The sequence below is a fragment of the Panulirus ornatus genome, chromosome 12 (genome assembly GCF_036320965.1).
Source record: "Panulirus ornatus isolate Po-2019 chromosome 12, ASM3632096v1, whole genome shotgun sequence".
Taxonomy (NCBI): domain Eukaryota; kingdom Metazoa; phylum Arthropoda; class Malacostraca; order Decapoda; family Palinuridae; genus Panulirus; species Panulirus ornatus.
The window spans coordinates 61,531,405-61,547,192 of NC_092235.1; the positions used below are offsets into that span (position 1 = coordinate 61,531,405).

Here is a 15,788-nt window from a genome sequence, read left to right on the forward strand (position 1 = left end):
CAGGGGGGAGGAACCGTTATCTGTTACACTGAAAAGGTCACAGCCTCCTGTAGTGGAGGGGGACCACTGCCTGCTATGTTAGAGGTGCCACAGACCCGCTGTAGTGGGAGTCACAACCTACTACAGTATGGGGTACATATTGGTACAGTCGGTGCTACTGCCCCGTAGAGTGGGGGAAGCCACAGCTTCCTAAAGTGGGACCACAGCCTACCATAGAAGGAGTACATCCTGCTACAATGGGGGAGCCGCAGCCCATTGTAGTGAGGGTTACAATCTTTTTTTATTATTATTATTATTATATGGTGATCACAGCCTGCTGAAGCAAAAGGGGTTAGGGGAGGTCAACCTGCTGTAGTAGTTCACAGCCTGCTAGAGTCGGGGTGGGAGGCACGTCGTACTTTAGAGAGGAGCGCATCCTGTTGTAGTGTGGGGGGGAGGGGCTCAGCGCAAGTCATAACCCAGCCCAGCTGGTGGTCTTCGCCATCATTAATGATGCAGAAAAAATTCGTCCCCATGTCATTCTTGGCAGCACTCCACCTCCCCCACCCGGAGGTTCCACCGGTAGTCTCCGCCTCGACCCGGAAGTCTTCCTCGAAACCAGGGGCGAAAATACCGGGGGAGAGGGGCGAGGCACCCACCCACCCCTCCTTAATAACAAACATAGGACTCCCGTCGCCAGGCAATTATTTCTCGAGCTGTGTTGGTAGATTACTTTGTCGGGCAGAGTTGTACGAGGCTGGGCCATTTCTAGGCTTTGAATTCTGATTATTGCTATCAGTGTGTGGAAAAGGTGCCACCTACGTAATGGTCGGGCAGTGACAAAGCCACGACTGATACCTCATACCCGCCCACCCTTTGGAAAACAAGTTTCTGCTCTGCTCAGAACCGAACATTCCTCTCACAGTGTTCTCCTGTAGCCCAGTGCCCTGAGATCCTTTCACGATCCTCAGTACTAATCGTGTGGTCAGTCTTCACCTTGTTCGCTGTATATTGACTTACGCCTCTCCTGGAGTCATCCCCGGGCAGAGCAGGAGGCGAAGTCTCCACACTTTTTTCGGCTGGATCTGCCGCACTCTACCCTGCTGACGAGAGACTCCGACCTGCGAAGTGACGCCCGTGGACTGAAGACTCGACTTTCCAAGTGATTTTACATTTTTTTTTTCTCTCTCTCACCAATTAGGGATAAAAGAAAATTATTCTTTGTACTGGAACAGTTCAGAAGGTCCAAATTGCGCGTCTTTCACGTTCACAGCAAATTTTTAAAAGTACCATGATACTAGCATACAAGGGATGAGAATCTGGCAACCATATGAAGAATAGGAGATCGTTTATCACAGAATTCCTGAAAATTTCTTAACTTCGGCGCGGGTGTTCTCCGCGGAGGAATTCCAATAAGACTCTGATTCCCGTTTTCAGTAAAGGTCACCGCTGTATTATGGCGCTGCCATGCCGACATGCGCCTGCCCGTCTGCCTTAACCCACCTCGCGCACACAGTGATATTTCCATCCTTACCTTATGGTGCCTCAAGGGCCATTGTCGCTGGAGTTCCTAGTGGCCGTCCTGCAGCCTAACCCGCGAAGGGAGTGCGCGACTCCCGACCGCGTCGCCCAAGGCGGGAAGGATCACCACCCCCTCTCACACTTCTCGATCACCGCCTCGTTAGCATCATCCGCCCCTTCTCTGCTCAGGGATACCCGACGTTATCCCCGGGATATCTAAAGGCCATCTGGACCACGATGACGGTGTTTTTTCCATTCCCGAGTTTACCGTTTTCACCGCACGTCCCGCCCGGAATGTGAGGCGCGGCCGCCAGCCATCTTGGGTCGCCCAAGACCTCACCCATTCCCATCGCTCCAAGATTTCACTGGACTCAGTGAGCTTAGAACTCACCCAGTTTTGTGACCCGAGATATTTTGATTGTCCGAGTTGGTTCTTAATTAGTTTTGGGGGTTTTTGGGGTGCAGACTGCAGTGAAATTAATGGCCCTCTAGTGGGGGAATGATAAACACGTAGCCTGGTAATGCAAAGTGGCGGATGGAGTGTGTTGGGCTTGGACACCTTGCTAACCAGGGCTGAGCGGCGACGCCCCACCTCAAGAATAACGAAGACGGGGAAATTACCTGCAGTTTCTCCCAGGCCGTAACTACAGTAAATAGTATTACATTCACACTGAATATACATTTTCACATATACGCACTCTCAAAACACGCATTTCAACTACACTTTCGGTAGCTCATCTATTCCTCACAGTAGCAACCGTTTCGCGTTGTAGCCTCTCTCGCTGCAGTAAGACAAGGAAGCATCCATAGCCACATCTAATCAACCACTAACTCCACGCCTTTTGTGACTAGTGGCATATATTTCACATTGTTTTGTGTCAATACATCATAGTTATTATTCTTGTGCATAATTCACTACTCTTCATCTACATTCCTCTCCCGTCGACTTTTATCATGTGTTTTTTCGACCAGCAGAGACATGATATATATACACGAAGAATTTGGCCCCACAAGTGGAAGAACTCTCTTGCACGTGCCACGTCAAACGTGTTATATTCTTACTCTTATTATACAATCCAGGGGTTTCTCCTGCAGTTTCGAGGCTGCCTTCATGCAGGAGCTGGAAATCCTCGCCGCCTACTTTCATACATCAAAGCAAAGGAACACATGAAGGAGCAAAGTTTAGGTTTTTTCTTTAGTTTTCTGTCTTTTTTCCCTGACGTTTTCTCGCAAAGGATGGAATTACTTCTGCTTCTTCCTTTATGCGTCCGGTTTTGTGAAGAAATGTTTAAACTATCCTCCCACATCCCGTTGCCCCTCAGTAACCTACCTTTAATCACATTTACTCTCAACTTTCCTCCTGAGTCAGATGCCTCTATGTAAAGTAGATGACACGGAAAAATTAATTTTTTTCCATTGAACTTGGTTCATTTCTAAGTGATGGAAATATCGTGAGACAATGATTGGCAGCTTTTGAAAAATGAGGCTAGATAACTATTGTGAATGTGGATAGCTTTTAGGGGGCCGCGCACGAGTGATATCAAATAACACTATGGATATAGCATTACTGGATGTATAGTTTGACCAAGTAGAGACATAACAAATCTCCTTGTGAAAAGTTCCTGTATTAACACAGGACTCCTTCACCAGAAGCTCCAAAGCTACACTATTTCTTGTTGCCAGACAATGATGAACTCTTTTGGCACAAGTTCTTCGATTTATGATAATGTAGTGACTTCTCTTGCAATGTGGTAATAGCTTTAATAACGAGTTTTTATGAGACAGCAGCATACGGTTGCTGAATGCCTCATTCGGTCTGGTACTTTGATTCTTTCATGACTTCTACAGTTTCTTCATCAACATGAGTGTGTCCTGAGTATTGCTATGTATATATCTTATGGATGCAAGGCATGAGCCTATAGATGAGCTTGTGTTGGAAATTAAATGTTTGGGGACAGTATGTTGTGAGGTTTGACAGAATAAGTAATGGAACAATAGCTGTGATAATAACGATTGTGGTTGAGAGAGCAGAAGAGAATGTACTATAATATTTTGGAAGTATGGAAAGAATGAGCAAGGAAAAGTTGGCAGAGGATATATTTGTCAGAAGTGGAGGGAACAAGATGGTGAAACCCATTTGGAGATATAAAGATACAGTGAAAATGATTTTGAGGGATTGTGGCCTGAACATAAAGGAGGGTTAAAGGGATACAGTGTAAAGGATTTTGAGGGATCGTGGCCTGAACATAAAGGACGGTTAAAGGCCTACAAGAGGATAGAGTGAATTGGAATAGTGTGGTATACTGGGGTTGATGTGCTGTCAATGGACTGAACCAGGGTATGTAAAGCATCTGGAGTAAATCATGGAAAGGTCTGTGGGGACTGGTTGTGGATAAGGAGCTGTGGTTTCAGTGCTTTGCATATGACAGCTTGAGAATAGATGTGAGCAAATGCAGCCTTTCAACTGTTTCTGGCACTATCTATCTGGCTAACACAAGAAACAGTGATCGAGTATGAAAAAAAAAATCATAAGACATGGTTTATGACAGGTGATCGAGTATGAAAAAAAAATTCATAAGACATGGTTTATGACGGGTGCTTATGAGTTGCCAACATGGAGATGCTTAACATGTCCAAATCTGGCTTTTATTTTTGTGCCCTTTACAATTCTTTCATCATTATAAATGTAAGGTACATGAAATCTTAACCTGAAAAAGTTTATGCCATTTTTTAGGCATCAAACCAAAAATACTTTATTTTCATTTTTCTTGTTATTCCCTGTCATCAGATGTTTTCAAGAAATATTAATACCTAATATGAAAACTTTTTGGTTTTGCCTTAATAAAAAAAAATTTAAAAGGACCATTTACATATATTGATGTAGAATTCACAAGCCTCAGGAATTCAACTGGAAATTAATTCTACAGCCAAAGGGTTAAGGGGTCTTTTTGGCCTTACCCTCAACTATACTCATGACACCAATACAAAATATCGTACTTAACAGTTTGCTAGTTTACTATAAAAAAATTAATAAAAATTTACATCAGGATATATTCAATTACTATGTGAGGGTAGGGTTTATTATAATGATCAGAAACGAAAGGGAACCGAATATAATTAACTCGATAAACTACTCACACAATTTTTGAAACACCAAATAACATGCACAATTCTTTGTATTCATTTCAAGCCCTGGGTCACTAACATAAGCAAGTGTGGAGAAGCTAGCAAGCTGGTACCATTCTGCTTTCAATGCAGAAAGTACCATCTTACTGTATGCATTACGACAGTAGTCAGGACAACTCTTGGATGAGTTCAAAGAGCAGTTGCTCTTCTGGTCACAGCCAGCAGTACAATCACAGACATTAATCTGTACCAAGATGCACCCAAGAAAAATCCAAAGAACATCAGTATACACTATTCTAACAACTTTTCCTGTGATCTGAATAGATTAAATTTACATAAATCAAGCCACTAAATCCTTTAACCACAAGCAGGCTTATTATGCAGTGCTGATTTGTCTGCAATAGTATAGTGTCAAATGCTACACAAAGTGATACATAGAATCTAAGCCTGCTTCATTTTTATAGTAGTAAGGGTGGGGCATAAGCATGATTGTTAAGAGACACTCTGATAAGGAGAAAAAATTACCCAATACATAAAAGTATTTTGAAGCTTAACGTTTTGAATCTTCAACTAAAAATTCTAAAGATAAAATAGCATTCATGTCATATTTTCAACTTCAGTAAAATCATTTATCTTGTAATATTACACCACTGAAAAAATAAAGTGCAGTAGTAGGGGTGCTTTCAAAGAAAAAAAAATGTTTAACATACCTTAGATTTAATGAACACTACAAGAATTTTCCACAATATGATGTTTTTCAAACACTGGGTAAACCTCATGCTTAAAAATCCCTTATCAACATACATTGCAATAGGAATTTCTGTTACAACTGCACTTAGATTATCACTGACCTCTGTAAAAACGGTATATACTCTTTACTCATAACACTAGTATAACTTTGATGTGTATTGGAAAATCCCCAACAAAACAAACTACATATACTGGAGGCCAAAGAATAACCCATCAAATATCAAGGGATTAAGTGGCACTACCATGCAGTCACACCTTATAATTCTGACAATTACCATTTAGTCTTGACTTCATAATATATAACCTGCAAACATTCCCCATAACAAGCTTCACTGGACTGTGTTGACATCATTTTGGTCACCATTTCTCACCTCAATAAAACTACCAACTCCACACAAGAGCCATGATCCTGTATGACTCGTTTTTCCATTAAGTTAATGAAAACTATGTTCCCTTAGTATATCTGTACACAAAGTATGTCTATATCTTAAACACTACTTATTCCATTATTTCTACATAAACTGAAGTTCATTTGCAACATTTATGAAGTGACAGTCTTATCTATGATTCAAGATCCTTAGCCTACATTTATCATATTTCATGGTCATGAGACTTGGGAACTTCTGCAAGGGTTACCATATAAATTAAATGGGCTGCCTCTATAAAACAGCACTTACAATCTGATTTTTAACCATCCTAATTACAGAGAAACTTTCACTTTGGTGATAATTGATTAGCCATAATTAATTTGTTAACCATCATAATTCCTGATATTGTTCAATGCACATGGCTAACAATTTCCTAAAACTAATTTCACACGATTGCTAATATACATAAAATATTATTTACCCATGTTTTCCGTCAAAGACTAAAAGGAATGGCTGGTTTACACTTAATTGACAACTCACTGTAAAGCCTTTTCCAGCTCATGAATCTGACACCTCAAGCCAAGTTAGTAGGTCACGTTACAGAACTGTATTATCTTCATGATTTGACTTACAAAGGAAAAAAAAGGACAAATGTTTCTCACTATGAAGATTATGTATTCATTTTTCAGTACATACTAAGTTGCCAAGAAATAATTATAAACTGTGATTATCCAGGTGATAAGAACCTGCTTAACTAAAATGTGATAACTACTTGTGGAATTACTATCATTTTAAAACCCCTATACTTTTAAAACTAATGATACTTCTTTTACCTGTGAACAGTAAACTAACAATAAATGCCTGCCTAGAAGATACTTTACTTCTTTGCAATTATTCCAAGCATTTGAAATATTCATCCAATGCCAGATGTTCATTTATTTCTATTTAGATAGTACATCTTACTGTTTTATGTACAAATATTTGTTATACACCCACAACAGATTACAATTTCTCATGATGTTATCCTGACATTGTCCATAATTTTCTCTATTTACAAAAAAATCCATGCAATAACTAAATGTATACAATACAGTATTTGCATTAACATAAATAAAGCAAATTTTCGAAAATTCAGTTAATTCAAAACAGCAGCATATAACAAGAAACAAGCTTATCACAAATTCTAATTTGTGCTGATATTGTGATAGTCTGTGGCTACAGAATTATCTTTAGATAATTCCATATCATTTTAAACATGTCAGTTCCACTCTAGTAAAAAGTAAAATTCTTCAAAGTTTACAAATTAAATACCTTGATGTCCATATGTGGGTATATAAATACTATCATGAAATAACTATAATCAGAGGCTAATAACAAAAAAAAGGAAACTAATGCTTACATATTCTATGCAAGATTCTGTAGCTTGATAATTATTACAAATATTCAATTTAAATTGGTTGTTTTGAAACATAAGTGACCTCAAAGTGTTGGCTATTCAAAAGCATACGTCATACATAAGCTTTACGGCAATACTTCTACTATTGGCATGATTCTTTTTTTTCTATCTGTTCAGTAGTTAGACATGGGTTTCCCTCTCCTACTCCATGGCTGAGACATGCCTCTTCCTCTTTCCCCCTCTCCATCATTTCCACCTCCCTTCTGCCACTGTACTGAGGAATTCAGTGGACGTGAAGGATTCCCATACTGATTCCTTGTGTCACTAGCATATCCTGATAAACTATAATCTCGGTCCTCAAAGCGTGATATGCTCTGGGATGAATATTGGCTCTCTGACCCACGGGAAAGACCCTGTGACCGGGATTGGCTGCCATACTCTGACATATCTAATGGAGTTTTCAACAGCCCTGAAGTGGGTGTTGAAGAGGGTGGGTAACTAGGTCCTCGAAGAAATGAAGTACTCTGTGTTCTCATGCGATCATCCAAGGACTGAAATTCACTCAGATAACTCTGTGATCGGGGGTGACCACTATCTGCTGATGGAGCAGATGTTTGCCATGCAGACTGTACTGGACCTGTAGCTGACCAAGGACGAGGTCTATCACTGTCTGATCGTGTATCCTGCCCTCGGATGTCTGGAACATCACTCTCTGATCCCCTTATACCATAACTCTGGTTATACTGGCTTCTGTTGTCTGCTCCCTGGTTATATTGGCTTCTATTCTCTGCTCCTTGGTTATACTGGTTTCTATTCTCTGTTCCCTGGTTATATTGGCTTCTATTCTCTGTAACCTGGTTATATTGGCTTCTATTGTCTGTCCCTTGGTTATGAAGACTTCTACTGTCTGCTCCCTGACTATATTGGCTTCTATTTTCTGTTCCCTGCTTATACTGACTTCTACTGTCTGCTCCCTGGTTATATTGGCTTCTGTCTACTCCCTGGTTATATTGGCTTCTGTTGTCTGCTCCTTGGTTATACTGGCTTCTACTGTCTGCTCCCCGAACATCTGAGCCATACCTTTCCTGACCTCGCACACCCATATTTCGCATATCTTGATCTCTAACCTCTGGTCCTCTTCTCTCTGGGTGAAGCAGCTCTGAAAGTCCCACCCCTGGTCGGCCTTTTCCTGCCTGTTAAAGAAAATCAACCATAACTTCAGAATATGGCCAAAAGAATATTAAAAATATCTAACCAAAACACTTAAAACAAAGAAAATTTAATAAAATACTCACTGACTTCAGTTCACTTTAGTCTTATACATATAAGAATGCTATTTAACTGTTAATCACATCTACACTCAACTTGATATAGTATCTATCTATAATTCTCCTGGTACCATTTCCTTAACAAAAGTCCTGGCATTACCCAAATCCTTTCTAAAGCTGTGCTGTAAATTCCTGTAGAGTGAAAAGGTCTTTGATGAGATTGTACTGTCAGTGATACAGCCTTGCTAGTACTCAAACTTTACATTTAACTTCTCTTTCTTCACTAACTATACCCTGGGTCTTCCATCTGGGCATACTCAATCCATCACATAGATGTCACTCTTTTTTTTCCTTGTTTAAAAAATTCTATACTCACAAAAACACTACATCAAAACAGCCTACATAGTCACATGTAAATATTCCTTTTTAATTCATTATTAAAAATGTGCATGCCAATACTGAATAAGTAATTTCTCACCGGTTCTCTGTGATATTCATCCCTATGATTAACAGGAGGATTGTTGCTGTGGGCATTCTTCCTAGATACATCAGCATTCTTCCTAGACATCTCGGTTTGAAGTTCTTGCATCTTGGTCTTTAGCCCTTCCAACTCAGTTTCTAATTTTCCTTTTTCTTCCTGAGTCTTTTTCAGAGTGGCATTAGCCTTAGTTAAAGAATCCCGAACTTGGATGAGTTCTTTTCCTGAAGTCTCAAGTTTCCTTTCTAACTCTGCATTGTTAGCTTTTTGTTTAGCTTCCAAAGCTTTGCGTATCTCACCATTTTCAACCTCCAACCTGCGAAGAGCTTCTTGAGCTTTCCTACAATCTTGTGTCAAGTTGTTGTTTGCCACAGTGAGCTTTTCTAAATCAGCTTTATGTGCTAAATTAGTTTCATTTGCAGCTGTTCTAAGTTTTGTGTTTTCATGTCGAAAACCTTCATTTTCTTGCATTATAGTATTGAGTTCTTCTCTGAGGTCAGAAATTTTTTGTTCTAAATTCCTCCTCATGTCTAAATTATCATTTCTCAAATGATAAATTTCTTGCATCATCCTTTCTGTTTCTGTTGAATTAAAATCCAATCTATCTCGATCATAGTCCACTCTGTCATCCCATCTCCTCTGAGTGTCACCATAGTCATCTCTTGATGAAAATGCTCTCTCCTCGGAAAAGTATCTTGGTCTTTTGGCCTCTGGTTCATAATCAGTACGTGACAAGAGTGTGGTACGCAAGTCATCAGCTGCCAGCAGGTCATCACGATAATCAACTGGTGGTGTGCTATAATTTGGAGGCTCATGGTAATTACTCAAAGAACTATAGATGGGCCTAAACGAAGGGGATCGACGTCTTTCTGGGGGACCCAAAACAATCTCAAATTCATCTTGCAAAGCATGAAAAACTTCATCTTCGTATTCACGCTGACTCAGGTGTCGGAAACGGCAATTTTGCATATTGCAAATTCCTTTCAAGAATTCCTAGAAAGAGAAATACACAAAATATAAAAACCAGTTAAATTGTTTGAAAACTGACAGGCAGCATGAGTAAAAGACTGATTTAGAACTGAGGGCTTCAGGAATGAACAAAGAGGGAAGTGTATGATCAACACATGCAAGAAAAAACATACTTGATCTACTTGGGATGAATCTCCACCACAAAATCTTTACAAGAAAAACAGGAATCATAGCATGCTTCATTAACATCTAATGAAATCAATCTATATTATGTATACAAAATCAAATTCTGGGATAAACTTGTGATAGTGGTGTGATTTGGCTATATCTTTAAGGATAAATAAAATAAGTAACCTTGTTTCATTAAAATAAAAAAAATGAGATACAAATCCATAAAAACTATGATTGGAATACATGTACACATGGACTATAATGTACAACTGTTAAACATATAATACTATTTATTAAGAATACTTTAATAGCACATTATGATCAGCATTAATTACCATTCAAAAGAGACATGTTGATAAAATAGTAGTTTCATTAAAAAGTATTTAATTCATAATATGCAGACAATTATTAGCATCAAAATATGCCATTCAGCTATTTACAATAAAATAAAAGAATTCATGAAAATTAAATTTAGTCAAACATGGCCTTGAGGACTAATAAATAACACGTGTTTAATTCCTGCTTAACCCTCATCTGAATTAGGGGGTTCTAGTCAGATCCCTAACTTGTTGAATTTAATGAAATATAATGCTTAACATATTTCACAGACGAGTATTCAAGACCTTGTTCTTTTGTGATCAGAATAATCATAAATGCCAGAAAGGGACTTTAAGGGCTACCTATCTACGTATATATGATACACAAATGTCGCCCAGATTTGTGCCATGGGGACTGAGGAATCATGCGATTCTCAGTTCCACAAATTTCAGTTTAATGGTTTCCAGAGGCCCCAAGAATACACTAAATGCTGTCCTAATATTTATCTGAACCAATAACATGAAATCTTAAACGTAAAATATCAATATATTGTTAGGATAAACTAATTCAAATTTACACATTAAGAAATATAACGAAAAATTGGGTGTCAGAGTTGGAATTGCCATTTGTCCCACAAACATTTGTGATTAACTTTGCTTGAAGACAGTCAACTTATAATTGGTGAATGATATGGTAAACTACTTTTCGTAAATTTTTTAAACGCAATTCACTAATGGATGAATTACTAATTATCTTCATATTCAGAGAGACAGAGAAGAAAATAACTGTCAGAGATGGAAGTATTTACCCACCGACTGTTAATGTGCCATGTGCTACACACGGCTTTTGACAGTTGACAATGTGTATTCTGTATATGGTCTAAGGGTAAAAGGAAAAAAAAAAAAAAAGTGTTAAGCAAGCAAAAAGTGAGTCAGAAAGTAACTACTTCATGTTTCCACATCCTAACCCATACTTTCAACAAACTGACAGGTTGGTATCCATCAAAATGTCACTGAGGAGGGACCAGTTACAGTATGCTGTCACTCAAACAGGGCAGCAGAGAAAATTCCAAATAACTGTGTATCTTGTAGTTTTACTGATGGTATTTACTTCCACAATACTCGAGGGCAAAGAAAATTTCAAAAAAACGTTTGTAAAAATTGTGACTGTGATGTTCCTCTATGTGTTCACCCATGTTTCCATATGTAAAGACCACCACTAAAAATAAGTACTAAGTAGCACAAATACATTTCATTACTTATAATTACCCCAGGACCAACATCTATGGAAGAACCCTAGTGTTACCCATGACTTTTCTAAAGACTCCTGAAGCCGAAGATTATGCTACTTCCAGAAGGGAAATGTACCTCAAGGGACTCCTCTGGAAAGAGAAGTTCTTTGAAGAGAAATTACTCTCAACAATACAACCATGCCAAAGGTGACTTCACCTGAGGTGTAACCTCCTGCAGGGAAAGCCCAGCAATATCAGGCATAAATATATGTATCTAAATATTGGTACATACAATGTATCATTTGAAAGTTGAAGATTATAAGTATATTGAGATATGTGTCTGTGTATGTATTACATAGCACCTACACCATTTATTCATCAGGGAAACCACCATACACATATGTAAAGGTTTAATATTATCAATTATTATATATTATTTGTTTCACCAAAAAATAACTCAGATAGTAAGGCAAAAAATAATAAATACTTCATGGGTAAACATTATTTCCTCCGATACATCTGAGATATTTCTAGGGGTACTGCATAGATATTACTCAAAATATGTAGGAAATAGTCTGAAGATGAAAAATTATAACACGTGGTAAGTGCTTTGAAAAATGTGTACATAGTGAGGTGAGAGGAGAGATTACATCATATACCTGACTCTAGCTTTCCCAGTGAATAATTACTGAGGAAGCTCACCATGCACTTAGGTAAAGCTTCTCTATAATATATAAATTTTTTTCAGAAAAAAAGAAAAATGACCAGAATGTAGAGTGGTAAGGTAAAGAAATTACATCCTACATGTGTAAATGCTGTAATATTCCCCTATTCATATAACCACATTCTATACGCACAATAACATACATGAAAAAACTCCGCTGAAATTAAGTACTGAAATGCATAATTATGTATGAGAACATATGTATGTGAATAAAAGACACTAGATTACATATCAGTGAAAACTGTAAGGTCATAACACAATTGTATGATGAAATGTGTAACATATTGCAGGGTGAGTAAGGATTTAACATATGGAAAGCAGTCTTGAAGTGTAAATATTCATTCATTTGCTAAGCTCACCACAGGTAAATCTTTAATATAATTTCATATATCATTTGTTTTGGGGAAAAAAAACTACAATGATAAAGCAAAGGGATTACATGCTTCATGTGTAAATGATGTAATGTGTCATCATGCCTATAACCACATTTCTGGATGTATGATGACATACAAAAAGATTGTGTAAATACAGGAATACGTGTATATGTATGAAGACCATATACAACTGGATTTTGTAAAATTAGCACAGCTGCATACTAGAATTTGTTAACAAAGCAGCAAAACGGGATACATTGGAAGGCTAGCAGTGTCGTAACCAGAACATTTATTCATCTGAGTAGTTTACCACACACTATAAGTAAAGTTTTACTACACTATTGCATGTATTTTTTCTTCCATTATTAATAACTTAGAATGGGTAAAGATGTGCAAATATGATGAAATCTATCTAGGTCTACCATATACAAAGAGCACTGAAAATACATACTATGTGTCAATATGTCAATAAATATGTACTTATATATATATATATATATATATATATATATATATATATATATATATATATATATATATATAGAGGATACATATTAAAATCTGGAAAAATTATGACACAATTGCATAGTAAAATCAGTAGGTATTGTGCTTAAGCAAGGATTCATTGTACTTTTGACACAATCAGAGCCTGAATATTCATACATTTGGGAAAAACACCAACCTTTCAGTATGTGGGGTGCTGTTTAAGACTAAGTTGGTAGGGTGCTCCTTAAAGTGCTTGGCAGACATTTTGGTGTGCATGTGCAATTTTTTTATCAGTGTTGTGTTCAATAGGAGAGGAGGGGAACTGTGAATAGAGATTGCTAAAGTGTGAAGCACAGTAAGCTTTTACCAGGTGGTTCGTTAAGGAGTGGTTTGGATAAGAGTCTAAAGCTGTTGCAGAGCTGATTGCTGAATGTACTGAAGTGGGATTCTATTAGGCAGAAAATTTTGATGGTAGGTACCTACTTACAAGTACCTATAATGAGATTTTACTAAGATGGCAGGGCTAGCAAGTAGTGTTGGATAATTTGCCTCAAGGATACTCCATCACTCATTGTTTATCTTGGTTGTTGTAAAATGGTCTCGTTTTCTGTGCCTGCTCCCCTAATGTGTTGGGTATTTGTGGTTGCTAGGCAACCAGTGATTATTCTGAGTGCTCTGATTTGTGTGGCTTGTTGCTTTTTGTTTTTGTCAGGGTGGGTAATCATGCAGGTGAGGCATAGTTTACGGTGCAGTGGAAGAACTGTTTGAAGAAAACACTCATGTTTTCTTTTTCTTGTCAAAATCTGATGCCAATTACTGTTCTGAGTATATTTAATTTGTTGCTTTTATGCTGTTGTTCGTAGCATGGGAAGTGAATGTTGTGTATTGTATGGGATGCCCAAAGTAGTTAGTGTTTTGTTGGGTGGAAGCCCCTAGCTATTCATGGTGACAGGATCGTGCAAGTTAAATTCTTCTCTGTTTGAGGGTGAAAAGACTGACATAAAAACTTAGGCGGAAGTGTGGGCATTCTGTTGTGGGTGAGTAACCAATCCAAAACGTGCAATGTAGTGTAGTGTATACGTTGTTTCTGTGGTATTTTGGTCCTGTGATGTGATTGTAAGGTTGTCTGCATATGAAATGACCTTCACTTTGTGTCCTGCAGGAGGTAATGGGAGGTCCTGTTGGAGGAGACTGAGAAGGGGTGGATACAGAACTGCTCCTTGAAGAACTCCATTATATAGCTTAGGGGTTTTAGAGGTGAAGTCTTTTTGAGAGATTCTGGCTTGGTGGTCAGCTATAAAAATGGCCAACCACATTTTGTCATTGTTGTGGAGGAGGGTTAAGTATCTTTTGTGTGAAGGTGTGTCAGTGGATGCTGTCAAAAACTATATTGAGTCTACTGATACTAATATCATGCAGGAGAGATGCTGTGCTTGGTTTAAGCCTTCTGGGGAAGTGTTGTGCAAGGTCTGTGGTGGTAAGAGTGATTTGGTCTAAAGCCATGTTGCGTAGGTAAGAGTAGGATCAGTGTTTCAAAGGAGTCTGGGTGACAAGGTTTTAGGATTGGTGCCATGTTTACAAGCTTCAAGATATCAAGAATTTTGTTGAACTGCCAGGAGTGATCGAAGATATCTGCTAGCGCTTGGGTTGCATACATATGCCCTAGAGACATAGAAGAAAGAATGCTGCCTTCTATCCTGTGTGTTGTAGAAGGTGACTAAGTGTGGTGAAAGGGGGGTGCTGAAGAGCCTCTCCTATTGTACAACTTCCAAAAGGGGGAACATTGGAAAGAGCCCAGCAGAGCTATTTTTCTTTAAGGTCCATTCACCTTATTCCTGACACTGATACACTCATTAAGGAAATAAGAATCACACATGAAAGAAATGTATAAGATATATATTTTTCACTGTTCCCCAATTCATGCTTTAGCAAGGGAGTGCAAGGAACAAAGAAATTTCCTTGCACCCACTCTTAAGCTGATATGTATACTGTTCCAAAACCAAAGTACTGCTTAGTGTGAGTTCTTTAATGATGCTGTACTCCCATTATCAAAGCCTCACCAAAGGTGACTATTCACTTTGGAGTAACCTCTTGCAGGCAGTGCGGTAGTAACACTTGGACAATAAAAAGAATTCTTTAACATCCTGTACAAAAAAAAATTTCATCCAAATCACTTTAAACTATGCCTCACCTACCTGGTCGTCCACCCTCTCAAAATAAAAGATAAGAAAGCTGCACATGCACACAAAGAAAGAAAAAAAAAAAAATCACTGGCTGTCTAGCAACCATAAACACTTAACACCCACAGTGAAACAAAGATCCTTCCAATACAATCGCACAACATAATTAGCAGTCAATTTTACGAAATTGCATTTGACCCCTCCCACCCACACCACTCTATAACCAACAATTAACCCCAAGTAGATAAGAATAAAAAGCTTACCTCTGTCACACACTTTAGCAATGTCAACTCACAGATCAACCCACCAGCAACAAATATAACACTAACAAAATACATACATGTAAACACTAGAATAACTTGTCAAGCTCTAAAAACTACCCATCCAACAAAATCTTAAGCTCCAACTCACCTACATACACCTATCATAAGCAACACTCTCCCCCAAGG

At 38.3% G+C, this 15,788-nt stretch overlaps 1 protein-coding gene across 3 annotated transcripts in view; it reads right to left on the minus strand.

Annotated features, from left to right (window-relative positions):
• Window positions 1-4,566: 4,566 nt before the first annotated feature.
• The window catches only part of LOC139752104 (uncharacterized), a 38,891-nt gene continuing 27,669 nt past the window's right edge, over window positions 4,567-15,788 (minus strand). For all 3 annotated transcript variants that reach the window (XM_071667997.1, XM_071667996.1, XM_071667995.1), the window contains exons 4-5: window positions 8,887-9,879; window positions 4,567-8,333 (exon numbers count right to left, since the gene is read on the minus strand). In XM_071667997.1, coding sequence (XP_071524098.1) covers window positions 7,314-8,333; window positions 8,887-9,879 — 2,013 coding nt within the window. In that variant the 3' untranslated portion in view covers window positions 4,567-7,313. The remainder of the gene's footprint in view (window positions 8,334-8,886; window positions 9,880-15,788) is intronic.